The sequence below is a fragment of the Oncorhynchus tshawytscha genome, linkage group LG13 (assembly GCF_018296145.1).
Source record: "Oncorhynchus tshawytscha isolate Ot180627B linkage group LG13, Otsh_v2.0, whole genome shotgun sequence".
NCBI lineage: Eukaryota > Metazoa > Chordata > Actinopteri > Salmoniformes > Salmonidae > Oncorhynchus > Oncorhynchus tshawytscha.
The window spans coordinates 90,527,448-90,545,954 of record NC_056441.1 but is presented as its reverse complement, the minus strand read 5'-3'; the positions used below and the strand labels follow the sequence as shown (position 1 = coordinate 90,545,954).

Sequence of the window (18,507 nt, the reverse complement as noted above, 5' to 3'; positions counted from 1 at the left end):
AATGGAAGCCTCTCCAACATAATCCAGGTAGAATAAGGAATTTCCCAGGGCAGCCGTCTAGGCCCCTTTAATTCTTTTTCAATCTTTACTAATGACATGCCACTGGGTTTGAGGAAAGCCAGCTTCGAGGAAAGCCATTTTGCCAAACCCCAGGAAGAGTAGGTAGCAGCTAATGTGGATCCATAATAAATACAAATTCTATGGTCTTTCAAGAAATGCTCCATGCGTGCTTTTTAGTTCAAGAATAGGATTACCCAGGAAACGGGCCCTAGATGTTTATCATGGAAATAACACGATAAGAATCCGTTATGTGACAACAACATGCCTAATATAGTTTTACTATCATTCTTACCCCAGTTAACCCACTGTTCCCCAGGCATCGAATGTGGAAGATACATTTCAGTTGAATGCATTCAGTTTCCCCCCTTCCTTTCCCTATCTTTTTAAGCTCATAGAAACTAAGCTGAGCCATATGGGTTTCTGGTCACAATTAGTGCACTCTATAGAGAATAGGTTGTAATTTGGGGCTCAGACAAGTTGTTTTGCTCCTCATTGTACAGGTGTTTGCCCTGGGCACCAACTGTAGTGGCTGTCTGGGTCTGGGGGACCTGCAGAGTACCATAGAGCCCCGCAGGATCGACGTGCTGTGTGGGAAGAAAATAGTCTCTCTGAGCTACGGAACAGGACCACATGTAGTCATCGCTACTGCCGGTGAGATGAGAAGATCTAAATCATGTTTGATGCATTTTGTTGCTTGTTAAAGTAGGATTCCATATATTTTTGTATAGTTTTTTTGTCAAGAAATAGATTTTGTATTTTTCAAATTTTTACTCCGTAGAAGGTGGACATTGGATTGAGATTAATTCTGACCTGTAAATGTGGATATTTGTCAACTAAATCAAATCAATCTATTATACGTGCTGTGTAGACGGAGAGGTGTTTGCCTGGGGGCACAACGGCTACAGCCAGCTGGGAAATGGGACCACCAACCATGGCTTGACCCCAGCCCAGGTCTCCACTAACCTGCTCAACAAGAGGGTGACGGAGGTGGCCTGTGGCTCTCACCACACCATCGCCCTCACTACCGACGGAGAGGTAGGATGCGTCACAAATTGCACCCTATTTCTTATAGTGCATCACTTTTGACCAGGGCCCAGAGGTATTGGGCCCAGAGGTATTGGGCCCAGAGTTATTGGGCCCAGAGGGAGGGAGGGAGGGAGAGAGAGGGGGAGCGATCGATCGATCTAAGCACTCAGTAGCCAGTCATGCAACCCTGCACCATGAACAAAGCACTCAGTATCCAGTCATGCGACCATGAACCATGAACAGAGTTTGATCTCGGTCGGAACTTGTGGATGTACAGTACCTGTCAAACGTGCTGTGGAACCTGGAAACTATGCAGTTTTTTGTTTTTTTACGTGTTATTTCTTACACTAGTACCCCAGGTCATCTTAGGTTTCTTTACATACAGCCGACAAGAACTACTGAATATAAGATCAGCGTCAACTCACCATCAGTACGACCAAGAATATGTTTTTCGCGATGCGGATCCTGAGTTCTGCCTTACAACCAGTGTAACCGAGTGGATCACATGCAGCGACCAAAAAAAAAAAACGACTCAGAAAAAGAGGGAAACGAAGCGGTCTTCTGGTCAGACTCCGGAGACGGGCACATCGTGCACCACTCCCTAGCATTCTTCTTGCCAATGTCCAGTCTCTTGACAACAAGGTTGATGAAATCCGAGCAAGGGTAGCATTCCAGAGGGACATCAGAGACTGTAACGTTCTCTGCTTCACGGAAACATGGCTAACTGGAGAGACGCAATCCGAAGCGGTGCAGCCAGCGGGTTTCTCCACGCATCGCGCCGACAGAAACAAACATCTCTCTGGTAAGAAGACGGGCGGGGCGTATGCCTTATGGCCAACGTGACATGGTGTGATGAAAGAAACATACAGGAACTCAAATCCTTCTGTTCACCTGATTTAGAATTCCTCACAATCAAATGTAGACCGCATTATCTACCAAGAGAATTCTCTTCGATTATAATCACAGCCGTATATATCCCCCAAGCAGACACATCGATGGCTCTGAACGAACTTTATTTAACTCTCTGCAAACTGGAAACGATTTATCCGGAGGCTGCATTCATTGTAGCTGGGGATTTTAACAAGGCTAATCTGAAAACAAGACTCCCTAAATTTTATCAGCATATTGATTGCGCAACCAGGGGTGGAAAGACCCTGGATCATTGTTACTCTAACTTCCGCGACGCATATAAGGCCCTGCCCCGCCCCCTTTCGGAAAAGCTGACCACGACTCCATTTTGTTGATCCCTGCCTACAGACAGAAACTAAAACAAGAAGCTCCCACGCTGAGGTCTGTCCAACGCTGGTCCGACCAAGCTGACTCCACACTCCAAGACTGCTTCCATCACGTGGACTGGGAGATGTTTCGTATTGCGTCAGACAACAACATTGACGAATACGCTGATACGGTGTGCGAGTTCATTAGAACGTGCGTTGAAGATGTCGTTCCCATAGCAACGATTAAAACATTCCCTAACCAGAAACCGTGGATTGATGGCAGCATTCGTGTGAAACTGAAGGCACGAACCACTGCTTTTAATCAGGGCAAGGTGTCTGGTAACATGACTGAATACAAACAGTGCAGCTATTCCCTCCGCAAGGCTATCAAACAAGCTAAGCGCCAGTACAGAGACAAAGTAGAATCTCAATTCAACGGCTCAGACACAAGAGGTATGTGGCAGGGTCTACAGTCAATCACGGACTACAGGAAGAAACCCAGCCCAGTCTCGGACCAGGATGTCTTGCTCCCAGGCAGACTAAATAACTTTTTGCCCGCTTTGAGGACAATACAGTGCCACTGACACGGCCTGCAACGGAATCATGCGGTCTCTCCTTCACTGCAGCCGAAGTGAGTAAGACATTTAAACGTGTTAACCCTCGCAAGGCTGCAGGCCCAGACGGCATCCCCAGCCGCGCCCTCAGAGCATGCGCAGACCAGCTGGCCGGTGTGTTTACGGACATATTCAACCAATCCCTATACCAGTCTGCTGTTCCCACATGCTTCAAGAGGGCCACCATTGTTCCTGTTCCCAAGAAAGTTAAGGTAACTGAGCTAAACGACTACCGCCCCGTAGCACTCACATCCGTCATCATGAAGTGCTTTGAGAGACTAGTCAAGGACCATATCACCTCCACCCTACCTGACACCCTTGACCCACTCCAATTTGCTTACCGCCCAAATAGGTCCACAGACGATGCAATCTCAACCACACTGCACACTGCCCTAACCCATCTGGACAAGAGGAATACCTATGTGAGAATGCTGTTCATCGACTACAGCTCGGCATTCAACACCATAGTACCCTCCAAGCTCGTCATCAAGCTCGAGACCCTGGGTCTCGACCCCGCCCTGTGCAACTGGGTACTGGACTTCCTGACGGGCCGCCCCCAGGTGGTGAGGGTAGGCAACAACATCTCCTCCCCGCTGATCCTCAACACTGGGGCCCCACAAGGGTGCATTCTGAGCCCTCTCCTGTACTCCCTGTTCACCCACGACTGCGTGGCCATGCACGCCTCCAACTCAATCATCAAGTTTGTGGACGACACAACAGTGGTAGGCTTGATTACCAACAACGACGAGACGGCCTACAGGGAGGAGGTGAGGGCCCTCGGAGTGTGGTGTCAGGAAAATAACCTCACACTCAACGTCAACAAAACTAAGGAGATGATTGTGGACTTCAGGAAACAGCAGAGGGAACACCCCCATCCACATCGATGGAACAGTAGTGGAGAGGGTAGCAAGTTTTAAGTTCCTCGGCATACACATCACAGACAAACTGAATTGGTCCACTCACACAGACAGCATCGTGAGGAAGGCGCAGCAGCGCCTCTTCAACCTCAGGAGGCTGAAGAAATTCGGCTTGTCACCAAAAGCACTCACAAACTTCTACAGATGCACAATCGAGAGCATCCTGGCGGGCTGTATCACCGCCTGGTATGGCAACTGCACCGCCCTCAACCGTAAGGCTCTCCAGAGGGTAGTGAGGTCTGCACAACGCATCACCGGGGGCAAACTACCTGCCCTCCAGGACACCTACACCACCCGATGCTACAGGAAGGCCATAAAGATCATCAAGGACATCAACCACCCGAGCCACTGCCTGTTCACCCCGCTGTCATCCAGAAGGCGAGGTCAGTACAGGTGCATCAAAGCTGGGACCGAGAGACTGAAAAACAGCTTCTATCTCAAGGCCATCAGACTGTTAAACAGCCACCACTAACATTGAGTGGCTACTGCCAACACACTGTCAATGACACTGACTCTACTCCAGCCACTTTAATCATGGGAATTGATGGGAAATTATGTAAATATATCACTAGCCACTTTAAACAATGCTACCTTATATAATGTTACTTACCCTACATTGTTCATCTCATATGCATACGTTGATACTGTACTCTATATCATCGACTGCATCCTTATGTAATACATGTATCACTAGCCACTTTAACTATGCCACTTGGTTTACATACTTATCTCATATGTATATACTGTACTCGATATCATCTACTGTATCTTGCCTATGCTGCTCTGTACCATCACTCATTCATATATCCTTATGTACATATTCTTTATCCCCTTACACTGTGTATAAGACAGTAGTTTTTTTTTTGGAATTGTTAGTTAGATTACTTGCTCGTTATTACTGCATTGTCGGAACTAGAAGCACAAGCATTTCGCTACACTCGCATTAACATCTGCTAACCATGTGTATGTGACAAATAAAATTTGATTTGATTTGATTTGATTTGATTTGTCAAAAGTTTGGACACACCTCTTTTAAGGGGTTTTCTTTATTTTTACTATTTTCTACATTGTAGAATAATAGTGAAGACATCAAAACTATGAAACAACACCTCGTTGGCTGCTTTTCCTTCACTCTGCGGTCCAACTCATCCCAAACCATCTCAATTGGGTTGAGGTCGGGTGATTGTGGAGGCCAGGTCATCTGATGCAGCACTCCATCACTCTCCTTCTTGGTCAAATAGCCCTTACACAGTCTGGAGGTGTGTTGGGTCATTTTCCTGTTAAAAAACAAATGATAGTCCCACTAAGCCCAAACCAGATGGGATGGCGTATCACTGCAGAATGCTGTGGAAGCCATGCTGGTTAGGTGGGCCTTGAATTCTAAATAAATCACTGACAGTATCACCAGCAAAGCACCATCACACCATCTCCTCCATGCTTCACAGTGTCAACCACACATGCTGAGATCATCCATTCACCCTCACCTTGTCTCACAAAGACATGGCGGTCGGAACCAAAAATCTCCAATTTGGACTCCAGACCAAAGCACAGATTTCCACCGGTCTAATGTCCATTGCTCGCGTTTCTGGCCTCAAGCAAGTCTCTTCTACTTATTGGTGTCCTGAACAGTTGATGTGTCTGTCTGTTACTTGAACTCTGATGCATTTATTTGGGCTGCAATTTCTGAGGCTGGTAACTCTAATGAACGTATCCTCTGCAACAGAGGTAACTCTGGGTCTTCCTTTCCTGTGGCGGTCCTCATGAGAGACAGGTAACTCTAATGAACTCATCCTCTGCAGCAGAGGTAACTCTGGGTCTTCCTTTCCTGTGGCGGTCCTCATGAGAGACAGGTAACTCTAATGAACTCATCCTCTGCAACAGAGGTAACTCTGGGTCTTCCTTTCCTGTGGCGGTCCACATGAGAGACAGGTAACTCTAATGAACGTATCCTCTGCAACAGAGGTAACTCTGGGTCTTCCTTTCCTGTGACGGTCCTCATGAGAGACAGGTAACTAATGAACGTATCCTCTGCAACAGAGGTAACTCTGGGTCTTCATTTCCTGTGGCGGTCCTCATGAGAGACAGGTAACTCTAATGAACTCATCCTCTGCAGCAGAGGTAACTCTGGGTCTTCCTTTCCTGTGGCGGTCCTCATGAGAGACAGGTAACTCTAATGAACTCATCCTCTGCAACAGAGGTAACTCTGGGTCTTCATTTCCTGTGGCGGTCCTCATGAGAGACAGGTAACTCTAATGAACTCATCCTCTGCAACAGAGGTAACTCTGGGTCTTCATTTCCTGTGGCGGTCCTCATGAGAGACAGGTAACTAATGAACGTATCCTCTGCAACAGAGGTAACTCTGGGTCTTCCTTTCCTGTGGCGGTCCTCATGAGAGACAGTTTCATCATAGCGCTTGATGGGTTTTGCGACTGCACTTGAAGAAATGTGAAAAATTCTTTACATTTTCAGTATTGACTGACCTTCATGTCTTAAAGTAATGATGGACTGTCGTTTCTCTTTGCTTATTTGAGCTGTTCTTGTCATAATATGGACTTGGTCTTTTACCAAATAGGACTATCTTCTGTAGACCACCCCTACCTTGTCACAACACAACTGATTGGCTCAAATGCATTAAGAAGGAAATAAATTCCACAAATGAACTTTTAGCGTGGCACACCTGTTAATTGAAATGCATTCCAGGTGACTACCTCATGAAGCTGGTTGAGAGAATGCCAAGTGTGCAAAGCTGTCATCAAGACAAAGAAAGGGTGGCTACTTTGAAGAATCTAAAATCTATTTAATTTGTTTAGCACTTTTTTCCTTCTACATGATTCCATATGTGTTATTTCATAGTTTGGATGTCTTCACTATTATTCTCGAATGTAGAAAATAGTACAAAAATAAACAACAACCCATGAATGTGTAGGTGTGTCCAAACCTTTGACTGGTACTATGTAAACATTTTTCTTAAGGTATACTTTTTTAGAGATTACTAATGTTATTGTCCCCACTCCAACAGAGAAATACTTAAATACCTGTCATTTTGTCCTTGAAACATTTAATTGAAATAGAATTCCATCCATTCCTATGGAGGACTGTTCCTACTGGGGAGTACCAATATGGAAGGAAAGAAATTCCACAAATTAACTTTTAACAAGGCATACCTGTTAATTGAAATGCACTCCAGGTGCTCTACCTCATGAAGCTGGTTGAGAGAATGCCAAGAGGGTGCAAAGCTGTCATCAAGGCAAAGGGTGGATACTTTGAAGAATCTCAAATATAAAATAAATGTTGATTTGTTTAACACTTTTTTTTTTTTAGTTACTACATTTTTATTTTTATTTTTTATTTCACCTTTATTTAACCAGGTAGGCTAGTTGAGAACACCTTTATTTAACCAGGTAGGCCAGTTGAGAACACCTTTATTTAACCAGGTAGGCTAGTTGAGAACACCTTTATTTAACCAGGTAGGCTAGTTGAGAACACCTTTATTTAACCAGGTAGGCCAGTTGAGAACACATTTATTTAACCAGGTAGGCTAGTTGAGAACACCTTTATTTAACCAGGTAGGCCAGTTGAGAACACCTTTATTTAACCAGGTAGGCCAGTTGAGAACACCTTTATTTAACCAGGTAGGCTAGTTGAGAACACCTTTATTTAACCAGGTAGGCCAGTTGAGAACACCTTTATTTAACCAGGTAGGCTAGTTGAGAACACCTTTATTTAACCAGGTAGGCTAGTTGAGAACACCTTTATTTAACCAGGTAGGCCAGTTGAGAACACATTTATTTAACCAGGTAGGCTAGTTGAGAACCACTTTATTTAACCAGGTAGGCCAGTTGAGAACACCTTTATTTAACCAGGTAGGCCAGTTGAGAACACCTTTATTTAACCAGGTAGGCTAGTTGAGAACACCTTTATTTAACCAGGTAGGCCAGTTGAGAACACCTTTATTTAACCAGGTAGGCTAGTTGAGAACACCTTTATTTAACCAGGTAGGCCAGTTGAGAACACCTTTATTTAACCAGGTAGGCCAGTTGAGAACACCTTTATTTAACCAGGTAGGCTAGTTGAGAACACCTTTATTTAACCAGGTAGGCCAGTTGAGAACACCTTTATTTAACCAGGTAGGCCAGTTGAGAACACCTTTATTTAACCAGGTAGGCTAGTTGAGAACACCTTTATTTAACCAGGTAGGCCAGTTGAGAACACCTTTATTTAACCAGGTAGGCCAGTTGAGAACACCTTTATTTAACCAGGTAGGCTAGTTGAGAACACCTTTATTTAACCAGGTAGGCTAGTTGAGAACACCTTTATTTAACCAGGTAGGCTAGTTGAGAACACCTTTATTTAACCAGGTAGGCTAGTTGAGAACAAGTTCTCATTTACAACTGCGACCTGGCCAAGATAAAGCATAGCAGTGTGAACAGACAACACAGAGTTACACATGGAATAAACAATTAACAAGTCAATAACACAGTAGGAAAAAAAAGGGGGAGTCTATATACAATGTGTGCAAAAGGCATGAGGAGGTAGGCGAATAATTACAATTTAGCAGATTAATAACACTGGAGTGATAAATGATCAGATGGTCATGTACAGGTAGAGATCAGGTACATGATTCCATGTGTGTTATTTCATAGTGTTGATGTCTTCACTATTATTCTACAATGTATAAAATAAAGACAAAACCCTTGAATGAGTAGGTGTGTCCAATCTTTTGACTTATACTGTATATTTTACTCCATTTGAGCGGGTTGACACATTCCTAAAATGGCCACGAGAGATTTGGTCACTGCTCTTCCAAAGTGTTCTGGTGGGAAAAAGCTCCCCAAAGTGAATGGCACTTTATCCCTTGATCAGAGCTCAGATACTGAAGATACCGCTGATTTAGTTTGGGCTTACAAATCGGTCCCAGAGGCATACAGACAACAAGACACAATCACACAATCAGCCATGTTGACCCTGTAAGGAAATAGCAGGGTCAACATGGCTCGGATTTGTTTCAGATTCCTGGCTAAACGCAACATGTAAATTGTTGGTCCCGTTCTTCATGAGCTGAACTTAAAAGATCCCAGAAATGTTCTATGTGCAATAAAAAATATCATTTCTGTCATTGTGCACAAATTGTCTTTACATCCCTGTTAGTGAGCATTTCTCATTTTCACAAGATAATCCATCCACCTGACAGGTGTGGCATATCAAGAAGTTGATTAAACAGCATGATCATTACACATGTGCACCTTGTGCTGGGCACAATAAAAGGCCAATCTAAATTGTGCAGTTTTGTCAACCAACACAATACCACAGATGTCTCAAGTTTTGAGGCAGCGTGCAATTGGCATGCTGACTGTAAGAATGTCCACCGGAGCTGTTGCCAGATAATTGAATGTTCATTTCTCAACCATAAGCCGCCTCCAACATAATTTTTTGAGAATTTGGCAGTACGTCTAATCAGCCTCAAAACCGTAGACCACCACGTGTAGCTGCGCCAGCCCAGGACCTCCTCATCCGTCTTCTTCACCTGCGGGATCTTCTGAGACCAGCCACCCGGACAGCCAAGGAGCAATTGTGACTGTAATAATGGCCTTTTTGTGGGGGAAATCTAATTCTGGGTTGGCCTATGCCCTCCCAGGCTCCGCCCACGGCTGCACCACTTTCACATGACTGGGCATCCATAGATTAAGGCCTAATGCATTTATTTGGATTGACCGATTTTTACCTGAACTGTAAACTCGGTAAAATCGGTGAAATTGTTACATGTTGCGTTTTCTATATTTTTTTTGTCCATTATAAATAGGATTTAACTGCCATTTGTGAACACAGCTCTTGTTAGTTCCCTCTTCTGTTTTGAACAACAATGGTTGGTTTTCTTACACAGCAAAAGGTTGAGGTAATGTAGGTAGATATGTACATACAGTGTGCATCTGTTCTTAAATGTTCAGGTTTTGTTGTTCATTTTCTGGTTCTGTGACCTTTTTTAACCTTTCACCTCTGACCCCCCCCAAGGTGTTTGCATGGGGCTACAACAACTCTGGCCAGGTGGGGTCAGGGTCGACGGCCAACCAGCCCACGCCGCGTCGGGTCAGCAGCTGCCTGCAGAACAAAGTGGTGGTTAATATCGCCTGTGGTCAGCTCTGTTCCATGGCTGTGCTGGACAATGGAGAGGTAAAGGATACCGAAGTGTAAATCCTTAATACAACAAGTATTTTATACGGTCATGTTCCTGTCCAGGCCGAGTTTGTCTGTGTGGCAGAAACACAGAGGATGGAAAACGTAAGAAATCGATGCATTGATCGGTAGTTGATGAAGTCGTAGCAGCAGAATAGTCTGTTTTCGTAATCAACTATTGATTCGGCTGCAGGCAGTGTAAGAGACAGTAAATATAATGGCTGTCCAAAAAATATAATTTGTGCTTTTGAACGTGGAAGGCTGCTGATGCATCCAATGAAGTCAGTGAGTTAGGGTGGATTGTATTAATATAGTCCCACAGATGGCAACAGGGCAGGGTTATCGTCCCACTCTCCGTAGGACTATAACCCTGTCCTGTTGCTATCTGTAGGACTACAGCCCCGTCCCGTTGCTGTCTGTAGGACTACAGCCCCGTCCCGTTGCTGTCTGTAGGACTACAGCCCCGTCCCGTTGCTGTCTGTAGGACTACAGCCCCGTCCCGTTGCTGTCTGTAGGACAACAGCCCCGTCCCGTTGCTGTCTGTAGGACTACAGCCCCGTCCCGTTGCTGTCTGTAGGACTACAGCCCCGTCCCGTTGCTGTCTGTAGGACTACAGCCCCGTCCCGTTGCTGTCTGTAGGACTACAGCCCCGTCCCGTTGCTGTCTGTAGGACTACAGCCACGTCCCGTTGCTGTCTGTAGGACTACAGCCCCGTCCCGTTGCTGTCTGTAGGACTACAGCCCCGTCCCGTTGCTGTCTGTAGGACTACAGCCCCGTCCAGTTGCTGGCTGTAGGACTACAGCCCCGTCCCGTTGCTGGCTGTAGGACTACAGCCCCGTCCCGTTGCTGGCTGTAGGACTACAGCCCCGTCCCGTTGCTGGCTGTAGGACTACAGCCCCGTCCCGTGCTGGCTGTAGGACTACAGCCCCGTCCCGTTGCTGGCTGTAGGACTACAGCCCCGTCCCGTTGCTGGCTGTAGGACTACAGCCCCGTCCCGTTGCTGGCTGTAGGACTACAGCCCCGTCCCGTTGCTGGCTGTAGGACTACAGCCCCGTCCCGTTGCTGGCTGTAGGACTACAGCCCCGTCCCGTTGCTGTCTGTAGGACTACAGCCCCGTCCCGTTGCTGTCTGTAGGACTACAGCCCCGTCCCGTTGCTGTCTGTAGGACTACAGCCCCGTCCCGTTGCTGTCTGTAGGACTACAGCCCCGTCCCGTTGCTGTCTGTAGGACTACAGCCCCGTCCCGTTGCTGTCTGTAGGACTACAGCCCCGTCCCGTTGCTGTCTGTAGGACTACAGCCCCGTCCCGTTGCTGTCTGTAGGACTACAGCCCCGTCCCGTTGCTGTCTGTAGGACTACAGCCCCGTCCCGTTGCTGTCTGTAGGACTACAACCCCGTCCCGATGCTGTCTGTAGGACTACAACCCCGTCCCGTTGCTATCTGTAGGACTGTAATCTGCGTTCTGTTTGCAGACCTATGGTTGGGGCTATAACTGCAACGGGCAGCTTGGTTTGGGCAACAATGGGAACCAGCAGACCCCGTGTAGGATCGCAGCTCTACAGGGAGTCAACATTATACAGGTGAGGAGTCCACATTATACAGGTGAGGAGTCCACATTATACAGGTGAGGAGTCCACATTATACAGGTGAGGAGTCCACATTATACAGGTGAGGAGTCCACATTATACAGGTGAGGAGTCCACATTATACAGGTGAGGAGTCCACATTATACAGGTGAGGAGTCCACATTATACAGGTGAGGAGTCCACATTATACAGGAGTCAACCCAAACCTACTCTGTTAGCTGTGTGTGGGACTCATGGTTGGTTGTGCTGTGCAAGTAGGAAGATGCAGGGTAATGACATGGGAAGATCTGAATATTAACTTCCTGTTTCTCTGTGCCGTGCAGGTTGCTTGTGGCTACGCCCATACGCTGGCGCTGACAGACGAGGGCTTTATTTACGCTTGGGGGGCCAACTCTTATGGCCAGCTGGGGACAGGCAATAAGAGTAACCAGGCTGTCCCTACACTCATCAACACAGACAAGGAGAGGTGAGTTCCTCTGGACCTCCTCCAGGTCCCCAGGGTAGGACGGCCTCCAGGGTAGGACGGCCTCCAGGGCCCCAGGGTAGGACGGCCTCCAGGGTAGGACTTCCTCCAGGGTAGGACGGCCTCCAGGGCTCCAGGGTAGGACGGCCTCCAGGGTAGGACGGCCTCCAGGGTAGGATGGCCCCCAGGGCTCCAGGGTAGGACGGCCTCCAGGGTAGGACGGCCTCCAGGGTAGGACAGCCTCCAGGGTAGGCTAGAGCGATATCTAGAGTTCCATACCTTCATATCGTTCTGATTTCACAGTATTATCCTGGTCTGTTCATGGAGCAGTATTATCCTGTTGTACGTCTGTTCATGGAACAGTATTATCCTGTTGTACGTCTGTTCATGGAACAGTATTATCCTGGTGTACGTCTGTTCATGGAACAGTATTATCCTGGTGTACGTCTGTTCATGGAACAGTATTATCCTGGTGTACGTCTGTTCATGGAACAGTATTATCCTGGTGTACGTCTGTTCATGGAACAGTATTATCCTGGTGTACGTCTGTTCATGGAGCAGTATTATCCTGGTGTACGTCTGTTCATGGAGCAGTATTATCCTGGTCTGTTCATGGAGCAGTATTATCCTGGTCTGTTCATGGAGCAGTATTATCCTGGTGTACGTCTGTTCATGGAGCAGTATTATCCTGGTCTGTTCATGGAGCAGTATTATCCTGGTCTGTTCATGGAGCAGTATTATCCTGGTCTGTTCATGGAGCAGTATTATCCTGGTCTGTTCATGGAGCAGTATTATCCTGGTCTGTTCATGGAGCAGTATTATCCTGGTCTGTTCATGGAGCAGTATTATCCTGGTCTGTTCATGGAGCAGTATTATCCTGGTCTGTTCATGGAGCAGTATTATCCTGGTCTGTTCATGGAGCAGTATTATCCTGGTCTGTTCATGGAGCAGTATTATCCTGGTCTGTTCATGGAGCTACCGTAGACATTAGCCTACGCTTTGACATAAAACTTTAGTGGAAGTGGTGCTTGTTACACACTGCAAAGAGATCTGTTCTTTGGTGACATGTTAAACCCCTTAGGTCCTGGATTGAAATCTCACTTTGTCCTTGTCAAATGAAATGAAGAAACTCATTTATATGCAAGGTGTCGCTAGTGTGTTCTCTTGGTCTCGTCTTCCCCATACTGATGATACTAGTGGTGGCATACCATTCATTGGCAATAGCCCTGTTTAAACCTGGAGTGAACATGGATCCTTTTTGTCCTGATCTTGTCCACATTCTGAATGTGCCGTCATTTCCAGCCATGTGTCTACACGTGGTGTAGACTGAGTCTGCATTGTGACCAGATTTCCTGGTCCCTTTTGTGCTAATTATTTCACAGCTACTCTTTCAAAATATTTATTTATTCTAAGAAATATAGTGATGTGTTCAGTCAATGGTGCCACCTACCAGTGATATTAGAGGGTAGGATAATGGTGCCACCTACCAGTGATATTAGAGGGTGGGATAATGGTGCCACCTACCAGTGATATTAGAGGGTGGGATAATGGTGCCACCTACCAGTGATATTAGAGGGTGGGATAATGGTGCCACCTACCAGTGATATTAGAGGGTGGGATAATGGTGCCACCTACCAGTGATATTAGAGGGTGGGATAATGGTGCCACCTACCAGTGATATTAGAGGGTGGGATAATGGTGCCACCTACCAGTGATATTAGAGGGTGGGATAATGGTGCCACCTACCAGTGATATTAGAGGGTGGGATAATGGTGCCACCTACCAGTGATATTAGAGGGTGGGATAATGGTGCCACCTACCAGTGATATTAGAGGATGGGATAATGGTGCCACCTACCAGTGATATTAGAGGGTGGGATAATGGTGATTTTAAATGGTTTGGTCCAGATCTGTCTACACTTGTAAGATATCCAGACCCATACTACCCTCTGGAGGTAATCACTTCACAGACGACCCTCTGGAGGTAATCACTTCACAGACGACCCTCTGGAGGTAATCACTTCACAGACGACCCTCTGGAGGTAATCACTTCACAGACGACCCTCTGGAGGTAATCACATCACAATGTATCTTTTGATTATCTACACCGGTTTTCAAATGTGGCCACAATCAGAATATGGACAAAATCAGGATGAAGGACACAAGTTAGAACCAGGTATAAACAGGGCTAGAGTCACTTCAGTATCTTGGCAAAGACCTTTCCATTGAAAAACCCCTGGAAGGGTTTAGGTTGGGGTGACAAGCCCTGGAAGGGTTGGGGTGACAAGCCCTGGAAGGGTTGGGGTGACAAGCCCTGGAAGGGTTGGGGTGACAAGCCCTGGAAGGGTTGGGGTGACAAGCCCTGGAAGGGTTGGGGTGACAAGCCCTGGAAGGGTTGGGGTTGGGGTGACAAGCCCTGGAAGGGTTGGGGTGACAAGCCCTGGAAGGGTTGGGGTTGGGGTGACAAGCCCTGGAAGGGTTGAGGTGAAAAAGCCCTGGAAGGGTTGAGGTGAAAAAGCCCTGGAAGGGTTGAGGTGAAAAAGCCCTGGAAGGGTTGAGGTGAAAAAGCCCTGGAAGGGTTGAGGTGAAAAAGCCCTGGAAGGGTTGAGGTGAAAAAGCCCTGGAAGGGTTGGGGTGAAAAAGCCCTGGAAGGGTTGAGGTGAAAAAGCCCTGGAAGGGTTGAGGTGAAAAAGCCCTGGAAGGGTTGAGGTGAAAAAGCCCTGGAAGGGTTGAGGTGAAAAAGCCCTGGAAGGGTTGGGGTGAAAAAGCCCTGGAAGGGTTGAGGTGAAAAAGCCCTGGAAGGGTTGAGGTGAAAAAGCCCTGGAAGGGTTGAGGTGAAAAAGCCCTGGAAGGGTTGGGGTTGGGTTGGGTTGCTCATTGGAATAATGAGACTGTTGTGTTCCAGCCTGTGTTTATCTTGTCGGTCTACGTTTTTTGTTATAATAATGCTTGTTGATCATTACGTATCTATTGAACTCTAATGCTGCTCAGTGAAATCCTTCACCTGTCTTTGCCACAGTCAGGTTGTCCGGCCTGGCGAGGTGTCTAAAAGACTGATGTCTGTCCTGTCTGTCTGTCCTCCTCGTCTGTCCTGTCATCTGTAGGATGGTGGAGGTGGCAGCGTGCCACACCAGCCATACGTCTGCAGCTAAGACTCAGAGCGGTCAGGTGCTGATGTGGGGTCAGTGTAGGGGTCAAGCTGTAGCCTGCCCTCACCTCACTCACTTCGCCAGCACTGACGATGTCTTTGCTTGCTTCGCCACACCCGCTGTCACATGGCATCTCCTCACCGTGGGTAAGACTGACACACCTCTTCACCGTGGGTAAGACTGACACACCTCCTCACCGTGGGTAAGACTGACACATCTCCTCACCGTGGGTAAGACTGACACACCTCCTCACCGTGGGTAAGACTGACACATCTCCTCAACTGTGGGTTAGACTGACACACCTCCTCACCGTGGGTAAGACTGACACACCTCCTCACCGTGGGTAAGACTGACACACCTCCTCAACCGTGGGTAAGACTGACATACCTCCTCAACCGTGGGTTAGACTGACACCTCCTCAACTGTGGGTTAGACTGACACACCTCCTCAACTGTGGGTAAGACTGACACACCTCCTCAACCGTGGGTAAGACTGACACACCTCCTCAACCGTGGGTAAGACTGACACACCTCCTCAACCGTGGGTAAGACTGACACACCTCCTCAACCGTGGGTAAGACTGACACCTCCTCAACTGTGGGTTAGACTGACATACCTCCTCAACCGTGGGTTAGACTGACACCTCCTCAACTGTGGGTTAGACTGACACACCTCATCAACTGTGGGTAAGACTGACACACCTCAACCGTGGGTAAGACTGACATACTCCTCAACCGTGGGTAAGACTGACACACCTCCTCAACTGTGGGTTAGACTGACACACCTCCTCACCGTGGGTAAGACTGACACACCTCCTCACCGTGGGTTAGACTGACACACCTCCTCAACCGTGGGTAAGACTGACACACCTCCTCACCGTGGGTAACACTGACACACCTCCTCAACTGTGGGTTAGACTGACACACCTCCTCAACCGTGGGTAAGACTGACACACCTCCTCAACCGTGGGTAAGACTGACACACCTCCTCAACTGTGGGTTAGACTGACACACCTCCTCAACCGTGGGTAAGACTGACACACCTCCTCAACCGTGGGTAAGACTGACACCTCCTCAACTGTGGGTAAGACTGATACACCTCCTCAACCGTGGGTTAGACTGACACACCTCCTCAACCGTGGGTTAGACTGACACACCTCCTCAACCGTGGGTAAGACTGACACACCTCCTCAACCGTGGGTAAGACTGACACACCTCCTCAACCGTGGGTAAGACTGACACACCTCCTCAACTGTGGGTAACACTGACACACCTCCTCAACCGTGGGTAAGACTGACACACCTCCTCAACCGTGGGTAACACTGACACACCTCCTCACCGTGGGTAAGACTGACACACCTCCTCAACCGTGGGTAAGACTGACACACCTCCTCAACCGTGGGTAAGACTGACACACCTCCTCAACCGTGGGTAAGACTGACACCTCCTCAACTGTGGGTAAGACTGATACACCTCCTCAACCGTGGGTTAGACTGACACACCTCCTCAACCGTGGGTTAGACTGACACACCTCCTCAACCGTGGGTAAGACTGACACACCTCCTCAACCGTGGGTAAGACTGACACACCTCCTCAACCGTGGGTAAGACTGACACACCTCCTCAACCGTGGGTAAGACTGACACACCTCCTCAACCGTGGGTAAGACTGACACCTCCTCAACTGTGGGTAAGACTGACACACCTCCTCAACCGTGGGTTAGACTGACACACCTCCTCAACCGTGGGTAAGACTGACACACCTCCTCAACCGTGGGTAAGACTGACACACCTCCTCACCGTGGGTAAGACTGACACACCTCCTCACCGTGGGTTAGACTGACACACCTCCTCAACCGTGGGTAAGACTGATACACCTCCTCAAATCAAATCAAATCAAATTTTATTTGTCACATACACATGGTTAGCAGATGTTAATGCGAGTGTAGCGAAATGCTTGTGCTTCTAGTTCCGACAATGCAGTAATAACGAACAAGTAATCTAACTAACAATTCCAAAAAAAACTACTGTCATACACAGTGTAAGGGGATAAAGAATATGTACATAAGGATATATGAATGAGTGATGGTACAGAGCAGCATAGGCAAGATACAGTAGATGATATCGAGTACAGTATATACATATGAGATAAGTATGTAAACCAAGTGGCATAGTTAAAGTGGCTAGTGATACATGTATTACATAAGGATGCAGTCGATGATATAGAGTACAGTATCAACGTATGCATATGAGATGAACAATGTAGGGTAAGTAACATTATATAAGGTAGCATTGTTTAAAGTGGCTAGTGATATATTTACATCATTTCCCATCAATTCCCATGATTAAAGTGGCTGGAGTAGAGTCAGTGTCATTGACAGTGTGTTGGCAGTAGCCACTCAATGTTAGTGGTGGCTGTTTAACAGTCTGATGGCCTTGAGATAGAAGCTGTTTTTCAGTCTCTCGGTCCCAGCTTTGATGCACCTGTACTGACCTCGCCTTCTGGATGGCAGCGGGGTGAACAGGCAGTGGCTCGGGTGGTTGATGTCCTTGATGATCTTTATGGCCTTCCTGTAGCATCGGGTGGTGTAGGTGTCCTGGAGGGCAGGTAGTTTGCCCCGGTGATGCGTTGTGCAGACCTCACTACCCTCTGGAGAGCCTTACGGTTGAGGGCGGTGCAGTTGCCATACCAGGCGGTGATACAGCCCGCCAGGATGCTCTCGATTGTGCATCTGTAGAAGTTTGTGAGTGCTTTTGGTGACAAGCCGAATTTCTTCAGCCTCCTGAGGTTGAAGAGGCGCTGCTGCGCCTTCCTCACGATGCTGTCTGTGTGAGTGGACCAATTCAGTTTGTCTGTGATGTGTATGCCGAGGAACTTAAAACTTGCTACCCTCTCCACTACTGTTCCATCGATGTGGATGGGGGTGTTCCCTCTGCTGTTTCCTGAAGTCCACAATCATCTCCTTAGTTTTGTTGACGTTGAGTGTGAGGTTATTTTCCTGACACCACACTCCGAGGGCCCTCACCTCCTCCCTGTAGGCCGTCTCGTCGTTGTTGGTAATCAAGCCTACCACTGTTGTGTCGTCCACAAACTTGATGATTGAGTTGGAGGCGTGCATGGCCACGCAGTCGTGGGTGAACAGGGAGTACAGGAGAGGGCTCAGAATGCACCCTTGTGGGGCCCCAGTGTTGAGGATCAGCGGGGAGGAGATGTTGTTGCCTACCCTCACCACCTGGGGGCGGCCCGTCAGGAAGTCCAGTACCCAGTTGCACAGGGCGGGGTCGAGACCCAGGGTCTCGAGCTTGATGAC

At 47.6% G+C, this 18,507-nt stretch overlaps 1 protein-coding gene across 3 annotated transcripts in view; it reads left to right on the top strand.

The window, feature by feature from the left end:
• Positions 1-18,507, top strand: part of rcbtb2 (regulator of chromosome condensation (RCC1) and BTB (POZ) domain containing protein 2) — a 44,101-nt gene that overhangs the window by 9,145 nt on the left and 16,449 nt on the right. For all 3 annotated transcript variants that reach the window (XM_042296520.1, XM_042296521.1, XM_042296522.1), the window contains exons 3-8: positions 561-711; positions 929-1,095; positions 9,844-10,002; positions 11,476-11,583; positions 11,913-12,055; positions 15,156-15,346. In XM_042296520.1, coding sequence (XP_042152454.1) covers positions 561-711; positions 929-1,095; positions 9,844-10,002; positions 11,476-11,583; positions 11,913-12,055; positions 15,156-15,346 — 919 coding nt within the window. The remainder of the gene's footprint in view (positions 1-560; positions 712-928; positions 1,096-9,843; positions 10,003-11,475; positions 11,584-11,912; positions 12,056-15,155; positions 15,347-18,507) is intronic.